This window comes from Mytilus trossulus, unplaced genomic scaffold (assembly GCF_036588685.1).
Source record: "Mytilus trossulus isolate FHL-02 unplaced genomic scaffold, PNRI_Mtr1.1.1.hap1 h1tg000220l__unscaffolded, whole genome shotgun sequence".
In the NCBI taxonomy this organism is placed as follows: domain Eukaryota; kingdom Metazoa; phylum Mollusca; class Bivalvia; order Mytilida; family Mytilidae; genus Mytilus; species Mytilus trossulus.
In genome coordinates, this window is record NW_026963313.1 from 604,268 (window position 1) to 625,919 (window position 21,652).

The 21,652-nt window shown below is 32.7% G+C and overlaps 1 protein-coding gene across 1 annotated transcript in view; it reads right to left on the reverse strand.

The window, feature by feature from the left end:
• Nucleotides 1-12,481: 12,481 nt before the first annotated feature.
• The window catches only part of LOC134701144 (chymotrypsinogen A-like), a 35,573-nt gene continuing 26,402 nt past the window's right edge, over nt 12,482-21,652 (reverse strand). The window contains exons 6-7 of the mRNA XM_063562289.1: nt 14,494-14,636; nt 12,482-12,751 (exon numbers count right to left, since the gene is read on the reverse strand). Coding sequence (XP_063418359.1) covers nt 12,485-12,751; nt 14,494-14,636 — 410 coding nt within the window. The 3' untranslated portion in view covers nt 12,482-12,484. The remainder of the gene's footprint in view (nt 12,752-14,493; nt 14,637-21,652) is intronic.

Sequence of the window (21,652 nt, forward strand, 5' to 3'; positions counted from 1 at the left end):
AGGTCGATAGCAATGTTGTCCTTTTCCTATATGAAGTGGAATATGATATATACTGCTAAAAAAGTAAAACAACAACAACAAAAAAAACGAATTTCAAGGGGAAATTCTAAATGGAAAGTCCATAATCAAATGGCAAAATCAAAAGCTCAAACATTAAAGTGCCTACATAATAGGTCTGTTTCAATGGTATAATATCTGTCATCTGACTCAAAAAAGCGCTTCCAGCTGCAATTTGCATATCTTTCACCCTAAAATGAAACAGCAATATTATAAAAAAACAGAAAAAAGACAAAACAGCTTCATTACAAGTGGAATTATAAGGTAAATACTTTTATACCTATTTTGATAGATTTCAATGCACAAGATCAAGCAAATACATATATACTAAGTAGACATTTAAAAAAAGATGTATTAATCTTATAACTTACTGGCATATTAGCCGTATTTGGCACAACGTTTTTCAATTTTGGATCCTCCATGCTCTTCTACTTTGTACTTGTTTGGCTTTCGAACTATTTTGATTTTCTTATCCCAGGCATAGATTACCTTAGCTGTATTTTGCACAACTTTTTTCTATTTCGGATCCTCAATGCTCTTCAAATTTGTACTTGTTTGGCTTTATAAATATTTTGATATAAGTCTTATGTAGACGAAACGTGCGTCTTGCGTACTAAATTATAATCCTGGTACCTTTGATAACTATTGATGTGATTTTAACAGGGAATATTGTACACAACACTTTCTAGATTGTTACAGTGTAGGTCATCTATCAAACGTTTCGAGTCAATTATAAGGTTCAAACAACGATATATTATATAAAATAGAAAAGACAAAAAAAGAAAAAGTTAAGTTAACGTTCAACTAGCAGAATAAATAGATCAAAATGTCTAGAAGATCGTCTTGTTAAACGAATACATTTCATGTATGATTCTCATTCCTAGGCTTCATAAAATCTAAACATGAATTCAATCCTATCATGTATTGCTGCTGTCAGCATTAGAACTTTTTAAAATCCGAAACAAAGTTGTATTTTTCATTAAGCTTAATAGTAAGTAACCATCAGAATATCTTAATTTCAGAATAAACCAAATCAATCAAACAAACACAAATTATTTGAATAGGTAGAGACAAAATATCCATGTTCAAGCAAATGCAAAATTTACCATGCCATGCACGTTACAGGTTCGCTTAAAAAAAGATAGAGGAAATATTCAATTAACCACAACAGACAAAACAACAGTACCAATCACTATGAATGCTTGAGTGAATCCTAAACTTCCCGTTGCAAATACGTTATGCAACGTTAGGACGACATGCAGATAAAATGGGTCGACTTTAACATAGATATTAAAAAAAGATTGTGCCTTTGAACGAAACAACACGTATTATATGTGCCAACCAGGAATAAGGTCGAACATTGACATGTATCAAAAGTTGAGCAAGCAAGCTTTCTCTGGTCATTGACAAAATGCCACAAAAAGGAAAATATAATTTAAAGATAATAACGGCAATCTTAACATGTCACATCCACTCACTTAATTTGTACTTTAATTGATAGTTGTCTCATTTGCTTACCTTTCCGGTGCACCAGCGATCACCCCAAATTTCTTGTGGAATTCGTGTTGCTTATTATTTTTTAGACCTGACGTTGTCATTTATGTTTTCGATTTGTGAGTTTGACAGTCCTTCTTTTCGCCCCTCTTCTCTTGCAATTATACATGTACTATTTACTCCTTATATTTGTGTATCTATTTATATAAATGTGCTTATAAAAATGTTCATTGCAATGCTGATTTGGGACGTTTCAGACAGAATAACCACTGTAATACCGTCTGATGTTTAACTGAAGAAGATCAATCGAATGTACTTTAAATCATAAATGATTGTATTTTGCTTGCCTTTTTCAGTCCTTTGTTGGTACACTCGATTTAAAGGTGAGCATGTTTCGTAAGTGATTCCAAATTGACTTTTAGTATAAGGAACCTTAACTTACAGACCTACACCTGGTTTATAGGTTGGGTTACAATAAGTTCAGAAAAAAAATCTTATTTATGAAATTAGATCATCTCATGTAACAACTGTTGTCCATTTGTTTGATGTGTTTTGTCGTTTGATATTTTGCCATTTGATTAGGGAATTACTGTTTTGAAGTTTCCTCGGAGCTCAGTATTTTTGTTATTTTACTTTTTTCTAATAACAATTTCATAGATGATATCGGATATGTTCCTTATGTGGTAACTGCAATCCACTTTCCTCTAATCACGTGTGTGAACTATCGAATTAGACTATTCAACAGGTTTGTAATAACTTAAGAAACATGACAGTGCCACATGTACAGCAGGATCTACTTTCCAATCCGGAGCACCAGCTTAGATCACCATCAGTTTTCTTTGGAGTTGGTGTTGCTTAGTTGTAGTTGTAGTTTTCTATGTTCTGACTATTATTGGTCTGTTTGTCTTTTTATGTTTTAGCCAATGCGTTGTTTATTTTCAATTTATGAGTTCGACTGCTCCTCTGGTATCTTTCGCCTTTCTTTTTAAAGGATTATACCATTTGTCAATTCCTGCCTGCAGTGATGTTAATGTAATGAGTTTATTTAATACTACCTTATGACAACAATGTCGTCATAGGCAAAACATTATCATCGCCCAAATATAAAAAAAAGTCTTCCAAATCTAGATCACCCTCTGGGAGCTTTGATGAGCTTCTTTCACATCTTCATCATCCACTAGGGTTATATTACATTAGAACTATTCTATTTTCACTGCCAGTTATTTTTTTTAAAAGGTTTGAGAGATTATGCACTTGACAAAGGATGCACCAATACATTTTCTTCAATATACAGACTAGTCAGTATGTTTTTTGATGTAGCTCTTTTCCGTCTTTTCGAACCAGTAAAATCGGAATCTTTACATGAGAAAAAGAGGAAATTCCTTAATGTTGACGCTACCTGCAACGTTCTTCATCACAAAGAGGTAACATCTAAAATTTCTGTTTGCTTTTAAAATCAGTCTGTTACTATTGTATCCTACAGTTACACCAACACAAAAAACCAAACCTAAAGTAGTTAACTATAAACGAGCATTGCAGGACCTTGACTTAGAACATTACATAAAAAAATCTCCGACATATGACTGTTCCCACTCGCCTTATAATTACAGCCCCTCTGGTCATGTTATAACTGGGGATCTGAACATAATTCAAAGTAGAAAAACTATGTGAATTTTTATCCTACATTGAACTTTTGATGTCGTCCCAAAGAGAAGTTGAATAGAAGTCATTTGAAGAAATAATATTTCATTTAGTGTGTAGCCAAAGGTAACAATGGCGGATCCAGGGGCTGGGGGGTCTGGGGGTTTGAACCCCCTTTTTTTTAGACGATCAATACATTTGAAAAGAGGGTAGTACACCTGACCTAATACTGACTGAGTGGTTCAGCTAACAAGCAAGCTTACCAAAGATATATCATTTGCCTACACACTCAACGAAATCGGCTATAAAGGGAGTTCATAAATAAATTGTAGATATAACATAGTTGTTTCAGATATACACGAAATATTTTAAGGTGTAACTTCTATCAACAGATAACAGTAACATGTTTTTAAAGATAGATTTTTCGGCCCTTGGTTTTTAAAGTAAAAATGAAAAAATAAATATATATACATATATCATAACATAATTAAACGTTACACAAATGCTCGGACGACCTGATGCGCAAGGTTTCATATAATATATATTTTTCTGTCTTATTACAGATATAGAATTGACATCCTGATTATGTAAACCATGGACACCACATAATGAAATTCATGGACGTTTGTATGTCTGTTTTCGAAAATGGTATAGTTATTTTGTTAAACATGTATAATATATAGATAAAGGAAAATGTGGTATGAGTACGAATGAGACAACTCTCCATCCAAGTAACAATTTATAAACGTAAACCATTATAGATCAAGGTACGGACTGCGACACGGATCCTTGGCTCACAGCGAACAGCAAGCTATAAAGGACCCCAAAAATTACTATAAGACTTAATACTTAATCACTTTTGTTTGAAAACAAAATTCTCTCATATTTCAATTTGGCTCAGTATGAATTCGATATCAGCTGTTGTAGTCTTCTGTCACTTTTTTATCAATTGTATTATAATTCAGAATGTGAAATACATGTCTGTAGCCGATGCCTCCTTACTATATATTTTACAAGATAAGAGAATGTAGCCTTTTCAGACTGTTTGATAAAGATAAATAATTTTGCAGCCGCTCATTATATATTACACATATATTTTGATAACTAGTTTAGGTACATCCATAAGGGGTTACAGTATTGACATTGATAAGAATGAAGAAACATAAGGAATGGTAAATATATACAACACTATTTTTTTTTATTTTTTTATACATATTTAACAAAACTGGTTGCAAGGGTCTTCTCGGCATAAGACTATACAATAGGCACAAGTGTCCGCTTGATTGAAATGATTCGGCATTGAAGGTGATCTGCTATTGAAAAGATAAACAAAAATAATGATATAAGGGAAACTTAATTTGGGTTAATGTCAATGAGAGCCACCGTTCATACATCACAAATGTTCAAAGACTGCTACTGTATGTTTAAATATATGCTGCATGAACATGCATCTCGTATGGCATACTAGACACTAAAAAATAGTCTTATACAGCATATCACACCCGGTCTAAAAGAGGAACTATATTGCATTCGCTTTGTCCATCTGCTGAATATTCAAACTACCGCGACTGTATAATAGCATAACGTTCTCGTCATTATACTTGTGTATAGATACATTTTATTTCTGTTTAATATGGGTATATTACGGAAAATATTGTTTCGAGGTGGGTCAAAAGAGGTATGAACAACTTCCACCCTCTTTTTTGAAACTGGCTAAATCTGCTCCTGTTTTTTTCGTTATGGTTCACAGGAAGATAAATAATACAACTAAAAATAAAGGTTTAATTAGAGTAAACGATTTTTGATTAAATAATTAAAATAATTTCTCCTTCATTTTCATTTTTAGGCAATGCTGTGAGGATGCCTACCACACGAAATTTCAGTTGCAATATATGTATGACATAAAGGCAACAGTAGTATACCGCTGTTCAAACTATGAAAACGCATTTAAAAGAGACAAACCGACGAGCAATATTTAATTCTGGATTACGGAACTATGTAGAGTCAATTTTAAAAAGACATGTGTACGAACATGACGCAGTTTGCTTAAAATGTAGAAAAAGAATTCAACGAGAAATTCAGGCTAACAAATTAGTTAACAATGTGACTGTTGCAGAAAAAAATAAAAGCAATGAAAAAAACCGACCAAGCTCTGGAGGCGTCCTTAGTCCAAAAACCATACAACTTCCAATATCATCTTCCACAAAATCACACCGTATGTGTATTGTTTGTAAGAAGCAGAATTCAAATAGGCATAAACATATTGCTGTTCCCAATGAAGCCAAGACATAAACATTTATAGACAAGGGCATCTTTATTTCAAAGAACAGTAGGTGTTGTTCTGATCACCTTATTGGTAAATACTCCAAGCAAGAGGCTCTGAAAGCAGTAAAGCATACTTCTCCGTCGACATTCTTCAACCGTTCGGATGTAAACAACTTGTTGGATAGAACCAGGTTAATGCTAAAAGAGGGACGAAAGATACCAAAGGGACAGTCAAACTCATAAATATAAAACAAACTGACAACGCCATGGCTAAAAATAAAAAAGACAAACAGAAAAACAATAGTACACATGACACAACATAGAAAACTAAAGAATAAACAACACGAACCCCATCAAAAACTAGGGGTGATCTCAGGTGCTCCGGAAGGGTAAGCAGATCCTGCTCCACATGTGGCACCCGTCGTGTTGCTTATGTGATTACAAATCCGGTAAATAGTCTTATTCGGTAGGTCACATTCATGAAAGGGAAGGGGATTGTAGTTACGACGTATGGAACATATCCGATATCATTTGTGAAACGGTTATTCCATAACGGTCAACCAACTCGTGATGGCGTCCGTAAAATTTACGAAGGGATGATTTCAACTTCATCATTTGGAACTCTTGGTTTAATAGCTTCCTTGTGAGCAGTAACCCTCTATCAAGAAAATCATGATAGGATATACAAGCGGTAGGTCACATTCATGAAAGGGAAGGGGATTGTAGTTACGACGTAAGGAACATATCCGATATCATTTGTGAAACGGTTATTAAAAGATGTAAGAAAACTTAATTTCGATGTCCAGATATGTATGTCAGATGACGATTTTGTGAATCTCACTGGACTCACCAAACAACAGTTTGACGTTGTACGCTCAATAAGAACATGTCTTGCTATTCTCCTTGTAAAATTACGTACTGGATTATCAAACACAATCTTGGGAACTCTTTTCAGCCTTAAGTCCTACAATATACAGCGAGCCGTACACTCAGCTCGAGAATCTCTAATTAAAAATTTTGTTCCATCATTTTTTGGATTTTACCATATGAGTCATTCCATTTTTGCCCAGAGTCATACAACTCCAACTGCCAAAACATTGTTTACAGGAAACAATGAAGACACAGCTGTTCTGATCCTAGATGGGACATATATATACATACAGAAAAGTTCATACCACACGTTCCAGAAGAAAACCTACAGTATGCACAAAAATCTATCTTTAGTCAAGCCCATGATTATAGTTGGATCTGATGGCTACATTTTGAGTGTCTTGGGGCCATATTATGCCAATGCCCACAATAACGATGCCTCGATTACCAAGCATTTATTTAAAACCAATGCTGAATATATAAAGCAATGGATAAAGGACGATGACGTATTAGTAGTCGACAGAGGTTTCAGAAATGCTCAAGCTTTCCTTGAGAGTTTGAACTTGAAAGTAGAGATGCCTTGTTTCATCAAAAAGGGACAAAAACAACACACTACCGAGGAGACAAATTCGTCACGACTTATAACAAAAGTTCGGTGGGTAGTTGAAAGCGCTTCGTTCCCTATATTGGAGATTAGGTCAGAATTGTTTCTGCATTTGTTAATTGCTTCCGGGCTCCACTGTTTAATGACTTTTGCAATGAAGAGATTGGCCAAACTATGCTAGATAAAGCACAGCTTGGTAACCATGTACAGAAGTATGTCGAGGACAATAATTTAATTCGCAAAAAGGCTATTATTCTGATGCAGATGGCACGGAAAACGTTTTAGATTTTCCTAAACTTACTCTCCAACAAATCAGAGATATTACTATATGAATTTATCAACTGAAGCAAGCCCCAAGATATACAGAAAGCCATCTATCTGATGACAATTACATGATCCAGACTTGCCGTGACCGTCCTAATCTATTACGAATAAAACTAATATCCCGACATTCGTCCTCAAAAGTGTACAGTCTATGGATTGAATTTAGTGGAGATGAAGTCACTGGTTGGTATTGCACCTGTAAAGTTGGAGCCCGGTTGGTTGGTTGTTGTGCGCATATTGCATCTACAACGTGGTACCTTGGTTATAGCAGGTGGGAACTAGAGACACCAAGCACGTGTAAATATGCAGATTCAATTTTGAATGCAAAAGATGTGCCACTTGAAACAGATTCCGATTCTGATAGTGACGGTTTCAATGAGGAGTGAATCTCTTACACTCATATTTATTGACAGAGGTTAAGATGTAAATGCATAGAAATAGTGAATTTATTTAACAGGGGGCAGGTTTTTTTCATTGTTGTCTTAACAAACGATTTTTTTCTGAGATCGGCATCCAATTGTTTTTGTTCTTGTCTTGCGGAATTCTTTAAGATTTTAATGCTGAATACGTTTTTTTTCATGCTGATCTTACATACTCTACTGTTAATTATCTGCTCAGTAATTAAAAATAAGAATATGTTTGTACACATTTTTAGTCACATGTCAGATATATAAAAAAGAAGATGTGTTATGATTGCCAATGAGGTTAGATCCATGTGAGTTTTAGTCATAGCTAAGGTATCAGTCTTTTTGCTCTTACTGAACATACTCTACATTTAACAATATATAAATCTAAATAATGAACTACAATTATACTGAAATAGAAGATAGTTTGGTACACCTTGTCAGCAAATCTGATTAAAGTTTTTCCTCCTTGGAGCTGATTGACGTGTGATAATCACGTGTGATGCTACAAAATGTATGTGTCTTTAATAAACAAGACTTCGGTCACTTTGGAGATTACCCTGTTTATGATGTATTACGTACATATATACCAAAAGGAATGTGTTGATATATGATTATGCACTATGATCATGATGATAGGTTTATCTAACTACCTTCACTTTTAATACAGACATCCGACAGTTTTGATTCAGATCAATGGCGTACATTTTGTTGTTTATATTACAATATATCTTAAGATGCTTTTTACACGTTTCTGCGTAATATATACTTCACCTAGTAAGTTATACCTGTTTGGCGGTTTATACTCTATATTCAGATTGTTGTCTCTTTGACATGCACATGCAGTGAACTTTTTACAAAGGATGATTTTCATTGGTCCCACGAACATTGACAGAATATTGTGTAATTTTGTCAAAGAAAACTGCCTGTTATTTCATTGTTTATAAAACATTTATAATTGTTTGATCATTGAATAAATTAATAGTTCCAGTAATGAATTCTGTTTTTTTTTTTTTTTTAACTATAACTGCTATTGTACAAGGGCTTAACATGATACTTATGATATAATGATGAGAAGGCCTTGAAGATCATTATAAATTTGATTTTTTTTTAAACTTTTCCGTAAGACTTTATTATTTGTTGGTTGTGTTTTGTTTGTTTTGTTGTTTTTTTTGGGGGGGGGGAGTGGAGTTTTTTTCGTTTAGTAAACACCAAGCTTCTTTCATCCATAGTTGGATAGTGATAAATCTACAAAATATCAATACCGTGTAGATGACAAATTAACATAAGAAAAGTACAATATCAGTGTAAATCATATAGAGAAAGGTCTGTTGCTATGCAATGGATCCGGATGCTAGGTAGTTTCAAAGCATTAAAAAACTAACAGAATGTAAGTTATTTACCATTGTCATGTAATCACCTAATAATAGATACCTAGCTTTGGTTTAACACATGAGGGGTTGCATAAACCTAGAAGAGATATTAAAGGCTGTGGTTGCTTAGTATACAGTGCTGTTGCTAAGGGTCATTCTGGTGGCTAAGATATGATAAATACTCGTATTTAATAATTCAGATAAATGAGACATGATTTCCATATATGTATTGTACAATGGTACATTTTTATTCATATAAAAAGGACACATTTTTAATGAATATGGTTAAAAATAGAACATAAATATCAGATTTAAATCTGTTGCTAGGCAACCAACAGATGATAATAGAAAAAAAATGTCATTGTTTTAAGCTTTTATATTTAGTCTATTAAAATTATAAAATTCAATTCATTTTGAGAGGGGGCTCGGTACTTAATCATCCCGTCAATGTGTTTGTATAATCGTTCATTTTTTGCTGGTATGTTATGTATATGCGACTTTTTGTGTTTCTTTGGTTCTTATTACGTGACTCTGTACTTTAAAAGATCCCGTCAGTATATTATTGTTCTATTATATGTAACTATAAAATATTTCTATTATGATTTAGAGAGAACGTTGAACCACAAACGTCAAAATTATTCTATCGCGTAGCGGAATTAACTATTCGTGGATTCTTATAAATTCTATATACATTTGGGACTATTTTAAATTTCGGTCTATTTCTGAAATTAGTTCTCACATACTTTTGATTTTTAAACCCTGTCTGCAAACATTGCCCGGGTGCAATTTTAAAATTGTTTGTATAAACATTGAACGACAAAACTATGCGACATTTATAATTTTCTGATTTCAGACACGCGAATCAATGAATGCGTTTGTGTTTGATGTGATTAAGCACTTGATTAGGATTTTTATTTAGAAATTGACTATGAGTGTCGGTCGAACACAAAACTTTACGACAAGAGAAATCATTTCAGCTTCCCAATAGTGAATAATTGGGAATCTGAAATCATCATTTCGTAAATTTTACGGACGCCATCACGAGTTGGCTGGCCTGTTATATAGACGATATCAGATATTTTCCTTATGTCGTAACTATAATCCCGTTCCCTTTTCATGAATTAGACTTTTTACCTTTATTTGTGTCATTTGTACCTATTGTATCTGTTTGTTTTGTTCACGCATCATTAAAAATAGTATTAAATTTGATGCGACTGTCATAGAAGTGAGAGGATTAGCGCTATAAAACCAGGTTCAATCCACCATTTTTCTATATTTGAAAATGCCTGTCCCAAGTAAGGAATATGACAGTTCTTGTCAATTCGTTTTTGATGTCATTTGATTTTGCCATGTGATTATGGACTTTCCAATTGGATATTCCTCTGAGTTGAGTATTTTTGTGATTTTACTTTTTAATACGATAACGTGCTACATGATCAAACTCTTTATTAACCCAAAAAACTTGTCTTTGGTATCCCGAACATATATAGTTATATTCATGGAATGTATTGAACATCTAATGTCGGATAGCTAGACCGGATATTCTCATGATCATATTGAAAGATAAATCCGACCTAACAAAACAAACTTAGACAAAAAAACAGTATATTTGTATCAACAAGTAAACAGTATGAGTATGTGTATCATAACTGTCTATTGGCGGCATAAAAGACATCCATTAAGACTTGCCATATGGCCTCAATTTTACCCCTTATGACCTATAAGTGTTATACCATCAAATCATAATACGTTACATCAGGTTTCATACGAAAAAGGGTCAAAATCAAGACAACAACAATCAAAACCAAGGAGAAAACAAAGACTCACAAAACCAAAGGACATTTACATCAACAGTTACAGTTACAGATACAGTTAAGTCGGCTTCATATCTTGACTTACATCTAGAAATTGACAATGAGGGTCGGTTGAAGACAAAACTTTACGACAAAAGAGATGATTTCAGCTTTCCAATTGTGAACTTTCCATTTCTAAGTAGCAACATTCCAGCAGCACCTGCATACGGGGTATATATCTCCCAATTGATACGATATTCCCGTGCTTGCATTTCCTATCATGATTTTCTTGATAGAGGGTTACTGCTCACAAGGAAGCTATTAAACCAAGAGTTCCAAATGGTGAAGTTGAAATCATCCCTTCGTAAATTGTACGGACGCCATCACGAGTTGGTTGACCGTTAGGGAATAACCGTTTCACAAATGATATCGGATATGTTCCTTACGTCGTAACTACAATCCCCTTCCCTTTCATGAATTTGACCTACCGAATTAGACTATTTACCGGATTTGTAATCACATAAGCAACACGATGGGTGCCGCATGTGGAGCAGGATCTGCTTACCCTTCCGGAGCACCTGAGATCACCCCTAGTTTTTGGTGGGGTTCGTGTTGTTTATTCTTTAGTTTTCTATGTTGTGTCATGTGTACTATTGTTTTTCTGTTTGTCTTTTTCATTTTTAGCCATGGCGTTGTCAGTTTGTTTTAGATTTACGAGTTTGACTGTCCCTTAGGTATCTTTCGTCCCTCTTTTATTAATAATAAATAAAAAAAAACAACACGAACTCCAATTAAAACCGGGAGTGAAATCAGGTGTACGGAAGGGTAAGCATTTCCTGCACCGTATACGGCACCCGTCGTGTTGTTTCTTTGTTTAGTTCGATAATGATAAAAGGTTATTATTACTGAGGAAGAATACAAGATATGATTTCTGACACACATTTGTCATAATGGCCAATCAGCTCATGATGGCGACCGTAAAATTTCTTGAATGATGACCTTAATTTGATTGATTCATAGCTCTGTCTTAGCAACTTTTGAGAAAGCAGTATTCCTCCTCGTTCAACAAAATAAACTTACTTTGACCTAGAGTAACGTATCAATTGAGACACATATACTCCATATGCTGGTGTTTGTTGTTTACACATATTCTGGCCTTTGTTAGTCTTTTATTATTTTAATTTCAGTTTCTTGTGTAAAATTTGGAAATTAGTTTGGCGTTCATTATCACTGAACTAGCATATATTTGTTTAGGGGCCAGCTGAAGGACGACTCCGGGTGCGGGAATTTCTCGCTACATTGAAGAGCTGTTGATGACCTTCTGCTGTTGTTTTTTCTATGGTCGGGTTGTTGTCTCTTTGACACATTCCCCATTTCCATTCTCAATTTTATCTGTTTATTTTGACAGTTGTAGGAAATTAACCCTGATATCAGGAAATAGGGGGACAATTTGATTGGTTTATTTTTTGTATGCAATGAAATGTCATTTGAATTTACACTGTAGTACATGACAAGATAACATTTTACTCATGCCAAGTACGAAACATTTTGGCATACTTATGAGATGCAATACATGAAGTTAGAGTTAAATAGGTCAACAAGAAAAAAACTATTATTTCATAACACTCTTTATTTACCTCATTCAAGTGTTAAATTCAGTTATTGGTTTTTTTTGTTATTTTTATTTTCATTCTTATTGTTCCTATTGTTCTTGCTTTTCTTATCTTTTTTATTCTTCTGATTGTTCTTGCTTTTCAGATCTTTTTTATTCTTCTTTTTTTTTATTTTCATTTTTTCTTTAATCCAGTCTGTATAAGCAGAGACTCTGGCATAAATACTTGGAATCCTTCCTTTGCAAGGGGAAATACCTAAATTTAGTATTCCTACCAGCTTTTTACTGCAAACCATAGGTCCGCCACTATCCTCCTGAATAAACAAAATATCTTAAAATAAATACAAATTTAAGTATACGAAGCCAAAATCTTTGGTATATGAACACCATCAATCGCAACTCCAATTTTCATCGCTAATAGGTGGCAAACGAGTTTTCACTGATATATCATGCCCTACTCTTTGTATCCGTAGTAATATAACATAAGGACAAGAATGTCATCAGTAGTTATATTTGTTAAATTGAGACATGATTGGTCGTTGCACGAATCTTGAAATGAATTTTATTTTGTTGTTGGCTATAATTGCATAGACATATATCGGACATCGGGTTTTTTCCTTGTTTTTTTTCTATTTTGATTAGCTAGGCACTTGCTTTTCTCTAAAAAATTAAAAAAAAACAATCAGATTCAATCTGAAACAAAAAGTAATACCCATCATAGATAATAAAGAAGATGTGAACAAAATCGAAATTTTTTGATAGGAAACGTATTGGAGCTCAACTTAAAAAAAAACAAACAACAATATATGTTGCAGTAAAAACAAGCTTAAATATGTTAAGATATTATTTAGTTTCAACCTTTCAAATAATAATAATAAGAAACAAATTTATCGTTTTTGGTTAACCCATTGCATGTAATGATACACAGTACCAAGAGGTAAAATGGGAATTGAAAAAAACAAGAAATTCATATTGTGAATACAATTACATTGTTTGGTCTAAACCATAATATTTGTATTGCAAAAAATCAGACTAATTACAACTAATTGTTACTTCAGTGAATCATGCGAAATTAGAGATTTCCGATTTCACCTTTAAATTTGCAATAAAAAATTGCAATAGCTTCTTGGTGGTCATTCAAATAGATTTAATTGTTCAATGATATTGTTTGGCTTCGATAACGTATGTGTGTATAAATTCTATATATAAATACTACGTACCGGTATTATATAACAATATTCCTAGGATGCATTTCATATCACGACTTACTTGATATGAGATAAGTGTTCATAAGGAATCTTAAAACCCAAGAGTTCGAAGTTGTGTAAAAGAGATAATTCCTTCTAACATTTTTCAGACACTATCACGACTTGGATGACCAAAACGGAATCTATGTTTCACAAATCACGACGGATGAATTCCTTTTATCTTGATCACAATCCCGTTATTCTTGTTACCTACCGAATTATACTTATTGACGTGTATCTACTTCCATTGATAACACGACGGGTGCCATATGTTAAACAAGATATGCTCACCCTTCCAAACAACATGAGATTAAACCCACTTTTAAGGGTTCGTGTTAATTAGTGTTGAGTTTTCTTTGGTGTGTTTTGTAGTCTTTTAGTTGTTTTGTTGGTCTTTGTTTCTTCTTTGCCATAGCGTTGTCTGTCTATTTTCGAGTTATGAGTTTGAATGTCTCTTTGATATATTTAATCTCTCTTTTATATAAAAAGAGACTTAAATATTGAAAAGTGGTGTTGATATTCTACGATGTATACGAGGTGTTTGTAACATGTTTGTAACATAAATAAAACGTCTATATATTAGTCACGGATCTTTCCCGCAAGGGATAATTACGAGTAACGATACGTGTACACAATAAATAAAATATAGTCAGATATCGACGAAAGATTTGACCCTTTTTTCTAAGCGAATACAGCTAATTATATTAATTATAAAATATCATCATCTTGAAATTACCCACCCAATGTGAAATTTGCCAAAATGGGTTTACAACTAGGAATTTATTATGAGGGTTACGAAATATAGTTACATTACACGAATCCTTTTCACCCTCCTGAAGACATATTTTGTTCAAAAACTTGTCTGGAAATATATCTAAATAGCCAGCGTGACAGTGGTCATTAGTGACAACAGACATTGACACTACTTGCAGACGATCCGGTTTATTTGTTCCTGAAATCAAAATGGTTAAATAGTCCAAACAAATCATGTTGATAATATCCTAGAAATAAAAGGTTGTGAAATGTATTTTGTGTTGATAAAACATCAGGTGAAGGAAGTCGACATTAAGATCCCTGTGATTGGATGTAAGGGTACAATATATTTTTTTTTATTTATCTACGAATAACTGCAGTGTGTATATTTACAATATGTATTTTAAAACCTGTTGAAATATTTTCGAGAGATTATTTGAAAAGACTTCCAAAATTTCATAAATTTGGTGTAAAATGACGGTGGGCATTGATACCAAAACAAGCTCCATTGGAAGTTGTTCATGATACTATTTGGCTTCAATTCATAAAACAGATTAAAAAAGTACTAACATCACACACAACTGTTTTATCCAGGTTTTTATTATAAAATTTACAGTTCTAAAGATTAAAAATGATAGTATTGTCACCTGTTGCATAATAAATAGTACCGTTTTTCCTGTAAACATACGCATTTAATTATTTACATCCATAAGTGAATCGTTTTTGCACTTGTTATTTACACACAAACAACTAAAAAATTATTGCAATATTATTGGATGTCACTTAAACCTATCTTCCAACATTTAGTATAACCAGAACAATTTAAATGTGTTTCTTACTTGTGCACTCGTAAATTGAATCTACGTCAAGTTTACAATTCCGAAAGCATGATAACTTTCCAGAGAAAAAGGTGAATATGACATTTGGGAATACTTTCATGCTTATTCAATATGGCTAAACAATGATATAAAGGTAGAAAATAAACCTATGTTATTAGATTTATAAATGATATTGTAAATTAACATATGACTTTTTCTCTTTTCAAAAATGGCAGAACTATATCTGATAAATGTGAACTCTATGAGAAATAATAGTTTTGTATCTGCTGTACATCAAGCATCAAAAGCATTTGTGAGAGAAAAATCACAAATTAGAACTTCCTTTAATTCCGTCTGCTATTTAAAAGGTTTGTTTAAATAGAAATACGCAATATTTCGCTAAACAAATTAGCTTCATCAGGCGTGTGCATCTCTCAAAGTGAAATCGGATGCATGACAAAAAAATATTGTTGTACCTTAATCTATACAAGATTTGAGGAAAAGTGTAACATATTGATTGATGTTGCATAAAATATGTTTGTAGCTACAACTACATGAAGTTGGAATAAAAGTTTAAAACATAATAGATTGAATGTAGATTGTTGCTATTTTTAGATTTTATATATATATAAATTCAAGAGTTAATCTAAAAATGAGGGTAATTTCTCTAAAAATGAGGGTGCCTTTTATATGGCCTTCCAAATACCGTTTCGATCCCTAACATCACTGAAGAGACATTTATTGTCGAAATCCGGATATGGTGTACTAAAGAAATATTGACACCGAATGTTTGTGGCACAACATCCTGTCCACAAGTTAACAATTTTTTTTTCTTTCTGTGACGTATTAAATTTATAATAAGATCCATTTTGTTACAACCTGTGATCAATTTTATTTGGCAATCGCCAATGGCAGTCAGCAGGGTTAAAGAACATCAGTTGTTCGACCTGTTAGTCAAATGCGTTTTGTTTAAATATACTTTTTCACTCTTTTGGTCTTTTGGAAAATGTTGTTTGTGCTGTTTTTAGACCCTTCTACAACGAAATTTGTTTGGCATGCACACGTATAAAATTTGCGGTTTTTATCCAACGCAGTCATAGGTTTGAACGTAGTTTTCAATTTAGACTCGTTTATTTTTTTTGTTTGGGCATGTATCATATTTTCCCTCCGGTTTATATGATCCGTTCATCCTATATATTGACTCTTAAAATTCAAGAGTTAATCTAAAAATGAGGGTACTTTCTCTAAAAATGAGGGTGCTTTTTATATGGCCTTCCAAATACCGTTTCCATCCCTAACATCACTGTAGAGACATTTATTGTCGAAATCCGGATATGGTGTACTAAAGAAATATTGACACCGAATGTTTGTGGCACAACATCCTGTCCACAAGTTAACAATTTTTTTTTCTTTCTGTGACGTATTAAATTTATAATAAGATCCATTTTGTTACAACCTGTGATCAATTTTATTTGGCAATCGCCAATGGCAGTCAGCAGGGTTAAAGAACATCAGTTGTTCGACCTGTTAGTCAAATGCGTTTTGTTTAAATATACTTTTTCACTCTTTTGGTCTTTTGGAAAATGTTGTTTGTGCTGTTTTTAGACCCTTCTACAACGAAATTTGTTTGACATGTACACGTATAAAAATTGCGGTTTTTATCCAACGCAGTCATAGGTTTGAACGTAGTTTTCAATTTAGACTCGTTTATTTTTTTTGTTTGGGCATGTATCATATTTTCCCTCCGGTTTATATGATCCGTTCATTCTATATATTGACTCTTAAAATTCAAGAGTTAATCTAAAAATGAGGGTACTTTCTCTAAAAATGAGGGTGCTTTTTATATGGCCTTCCAAATACCGTTTCGATCCCTAACATCACTGAAGAGACATTTATTGTCGAAATCCGGATATGGTGTACTAAAGAAATATTGACACCGAATGTTTGTGGCACAACATCCTGTCCACAAGTTAACAATTTTTTTTTCTTTCTGTGACGTATTAAATTTATAATAAGATCCATTTTGTTACAACCTGTGATCAATTTTATTTGGCAATCGCCAATGGCAGTCAGCAAGGTTAAAGAACATCAGTTGTTCGACCTGTTAGTCAAATGCGTTTTGTTTAAATATACTTTTTCACTCTTTTGGTCTTTTGGAAAATGTTGTTTGTGCTGTTTTTAGACCCTTCTACAACGAAATTTGTTTGACATGCACACGTATAAAAATTGCGGTTTTTATCCAACGCAGTCATAGGTTTGAACGTAGTTTTCAATTTAGACTCGTTTTTTTTTTTGTTTGGGCATGTATCATATTTTCCCTCCGGTTTATATGATCCGTTCATCCTATATATTGACTCTTAAAATTCAAGAGTTAATCTAAAAATGAGGGTACTTTCTCTAAAAATGAGGGTGCTTTTTATATGGCCTTCCAAATACCGTTTCGATCCCTAACATCACTGTAGAGACATTTATTGTCGAAATCCGGATATGGTGTACTAAAGAAATATTGACACCGAATGTTTGTGGCACAACATCCTGTCCACAAGTTAACAATTTTTTTTTCTTTCTGTGACGTATTAAATTTATAATAAGATCCATTTTGTTACAACCTGTGATCAATTTTATTTGGCAATCGCCAATGGCAGTCAGCAGGGTTAAAGAACATCAGTTGTTCGACCTGTTAGTCAAATACGTTTTGTTTAAATATACTTTTTCACTCTTTTGGTCTTTTGGAAAATGTTGTTTGTGCTGTTTTTAGACCCTTCTACAACGAAATTTGTTTGATATGCACACGTATAAAAATTGCGGTTTTTATCCAACGCAGTCATAGGTTTGAACGTAGTTTTCAATTTAGACTCGTATATATATATATTTGTAGGATCCTTTACTATAGATAATTTAGCTGATCTGTAACAATAACATCTTCATGCCTTATATATCATGTACTGTAGTACGCCGCTAGATTAAAACTGACGTGGAAAGGTAACATATGGCCACCGAAAGCTCTTTTATTGAGAGCCCAGGTGGTCGTGTGGTCTAGCGGGACGGCTGCAGTGCAGGCGATTTGGTGTCACGATATCACAGTAGCATGGGTTCGAATCCCGGCGAGGGAAGAACCAAAAATTTGCGAAAGCAAATTTACAGATCTAACATTGTTGGGTTGATGTTTAGACGAGTTGTATATATATATATATATATATATATTATTTGAAAACAAAATAAAAGTGTTCCCAATAATAAGTGAAGTTGGACTGACATTTTTTGCTTTGATCAAATCATTGAAAAAAAATCATAAACAGCCATTTGTTGCCATAAAAATTACTAAGCTCCAATGGTTACTGTATAGATTCAATCATCGAATCTTATCTGCAAACTAATTTCGTCATAAAATTAAGATTTATGATAATCCAAATTTTACATTTTGTTAAAAAGAATTTGAAACATTAGAATATTTATTTTTGAAATTTGAACAAACACAGATATTATGAGAACAGATAGAAAATTGGTTTCTGACTAATGGAAATGGTGTTACAAAAGATTTTTTTTTGTTTGGTAACATTGCAAAAATATCAACAGACAATGCAATAAATATTCCTTTTCTTGTCAATAAACTCAGTAAAAAAGACGAAGAAATAGATAAGTATACTGCTATAAAAAACAAATCTGAATATCACTTTCTCAGAGAATGGAATAGTTTGAAACATCACTTAGTTGAACATATACTTTTAATTTAATGTTATAAATCAGAATGCTGGATTTACTATACTGAAGTACAAGTCAATGCGTAGATGAATTGTATTAAAAAATCACCACACTATTCTCATGATTATCTCTCACTCTCTTTCTTTCTCTATTTCTCTCTCTCTCTCTCTAGTGTTCAGACTACCTTACTCTTCATCTTATATTTGTATATTTGCGATAACAGCTTCCTTAAAATGCTGTGTTGATTACATAGTATCAATATTATTAGTTACATAGTGTGCTAGTGACCTAATGCGGTATATATGGGATCAGTAAATATGAAATTTACTGACCCCATATATACCGTTTTACGTCACTAGCACACTATGTAACGAATTTATCTTACCGACTATCTTAACGTGTGAAATTTAGACTAGTGACCTATCAAAATTAGCAAGTTTTCAATACTGTTAGCATTAAGAAACTAATTCCACAGACCCTACAAAAACACATGCCAACAATAACAACTTGTTAGCTCTTTAGTGTTTTGTAGATTTATTTCAATCTTAATCGTCAATTCATTCGTCTGTTGAAACCTTTCAGTTTTTTTCAGTGCCGTTTTGTTTACATAAAGGGACGTAACACCACTTCTAACCGTGTATGAAATAAGCCCCGCCTCCCTTCTTACCTAATATGAAATATAAAGGGACGTAACACCACTATGAACCGTGTATGACATAAGCCCCGCCTCCCTACAAACATAATACGAATTATACACGGTCTCCACGCGGACGCTTTTAACCAATCGTATTCCTAGAAATGTATAGGAGGTAAGATAGATTTATATATTATATATTGTTATTACATTTATGATTATTATGTTAGAAATTGGAAGTTAATAATAATAAAAATAATAATTAAAAAGTTGTTAAGAAACAAGATAAGCCATCGAGCTTCATTTCTATACCATTAACTAAGTTTTTTGATATGTCAATATGTATTAGGAGAAACGGCATACAAGCAAATATAACCAGAATACGATATAAAATAATGTAAAAATCAGACCTGGGTCAATTACATGCCTACATACAAAAATGAAAATGTGGCATGATAGCCAATGAGACACCTCTACACAAAAGACCATATGACATAGAAACTAACAGCTATAGGTCACTGTACGGCCTTCAACAATGAACAAAGCCCATTCCGCATTATCAGTTGTAAAATTCCTCAAAATATAGTTTTTTTAAATCAATTTTGGTAATTAAAATACAAAAAAAAAATGCAATAAACGTTATCATAATTGTATAGTCTTTGTATATAATTACACGTAAATTACTTGCAAACATTTGTACAATTGTTTTTATTATCATTCAAAGAAATTTGTCATTTAAGTTAACCTCATATCGTATTTATTGTATGTCATGCATTTCGTAAAATCAATTTCTTAATCCCCAGTCATTTTTTACAACTGTCTTAAGTTATTTGAGTGAAATCCTATGTTAACAAACAGAAAACAAATCGGTATTTTACATTGAGAGAACGTTGACAACAGCTGATTTAACTGAATGAGTTAAAGTTAACACAAATGAAATTTATTTTGAAATGTGTATTCACACACAGCTTCTTTTGCATAAGGACTATTTCTGTACCAAAAATCTGTAGTACTGGAAATCTACTTTTAATATTCACTACTATTGTGTTACTTAAGAATTATTGTAATATTTAAGTACCTGTATTTTACAGTACTTGATTTTTACTTGAAATTTAAGTACTACAGATTTTTGGTTGCACTGTTACATTTTTAGCATTTTCAGAATTTTGAAAGTTTGTCTTTTCCAAATCTCGTATATGATGTTTAGAAATGGAATACTGTGATCATTGTTGGTATTATTTTTGTACCAATATCTTAAGTACAATCAAGAACTGGAAAATACAAGTACCTAAATATTACAATAATTCTAAAGTAAATATTACCAGCAAATTTCAAGTACTACAGTTTTTAAGTACAGAAATAGTACCGATGCTAACGTAGTTGTGTAAATATGTTTGCAGGAAAGAACAATAAAGTTTCTTTCAGATATATAATTAGTGAAGGAAAAGAAGATAGCATGTATAATCCAGATATGTTCGAATAACAAATTGCAGACATAATGTCAGTACATTATTATTATTTTGTGAACGCTTTTTATGACTTCTTCAAATGTGACGAAATCAATTGCTATACTTAATGTATTGAAGATGAAGACTTTTCTACATGTTATAAGAAATAACAACACAAAACTATGCATCAGGTATATGTTTCAATTCCACACCTTGGTTAACCGACAAGTGGGCATTTTTTTAAAACAAAGATGAGACATGAAGTACCAAAATAGTCATTGTTTATTGTTTATTTGATATTTTATTGTTTATGGTGGTTTTTTTTATGCCATGTAAATGCCAGTTTGTCTTCTTCTAATGAGTATAAATATCCCTTTGCTATATTTCACTTCATTTTGTCAAAATTCAAACCTTGAAAACACCAAATGTTTCATCTACATCTTCACAATATGTTATTAAACGTTTGACAGCAAAGTAGAGACAAATCAGAAAGTCCAAGTGTCTGCTTTAAAGTAATATGAAACGAGTGACAGGTGAAAATAAAGTTAATCTAATTCATGAACCAATACATACATATATAATCAACTAAGTCTTCTGTGCACGATTTGTTTTG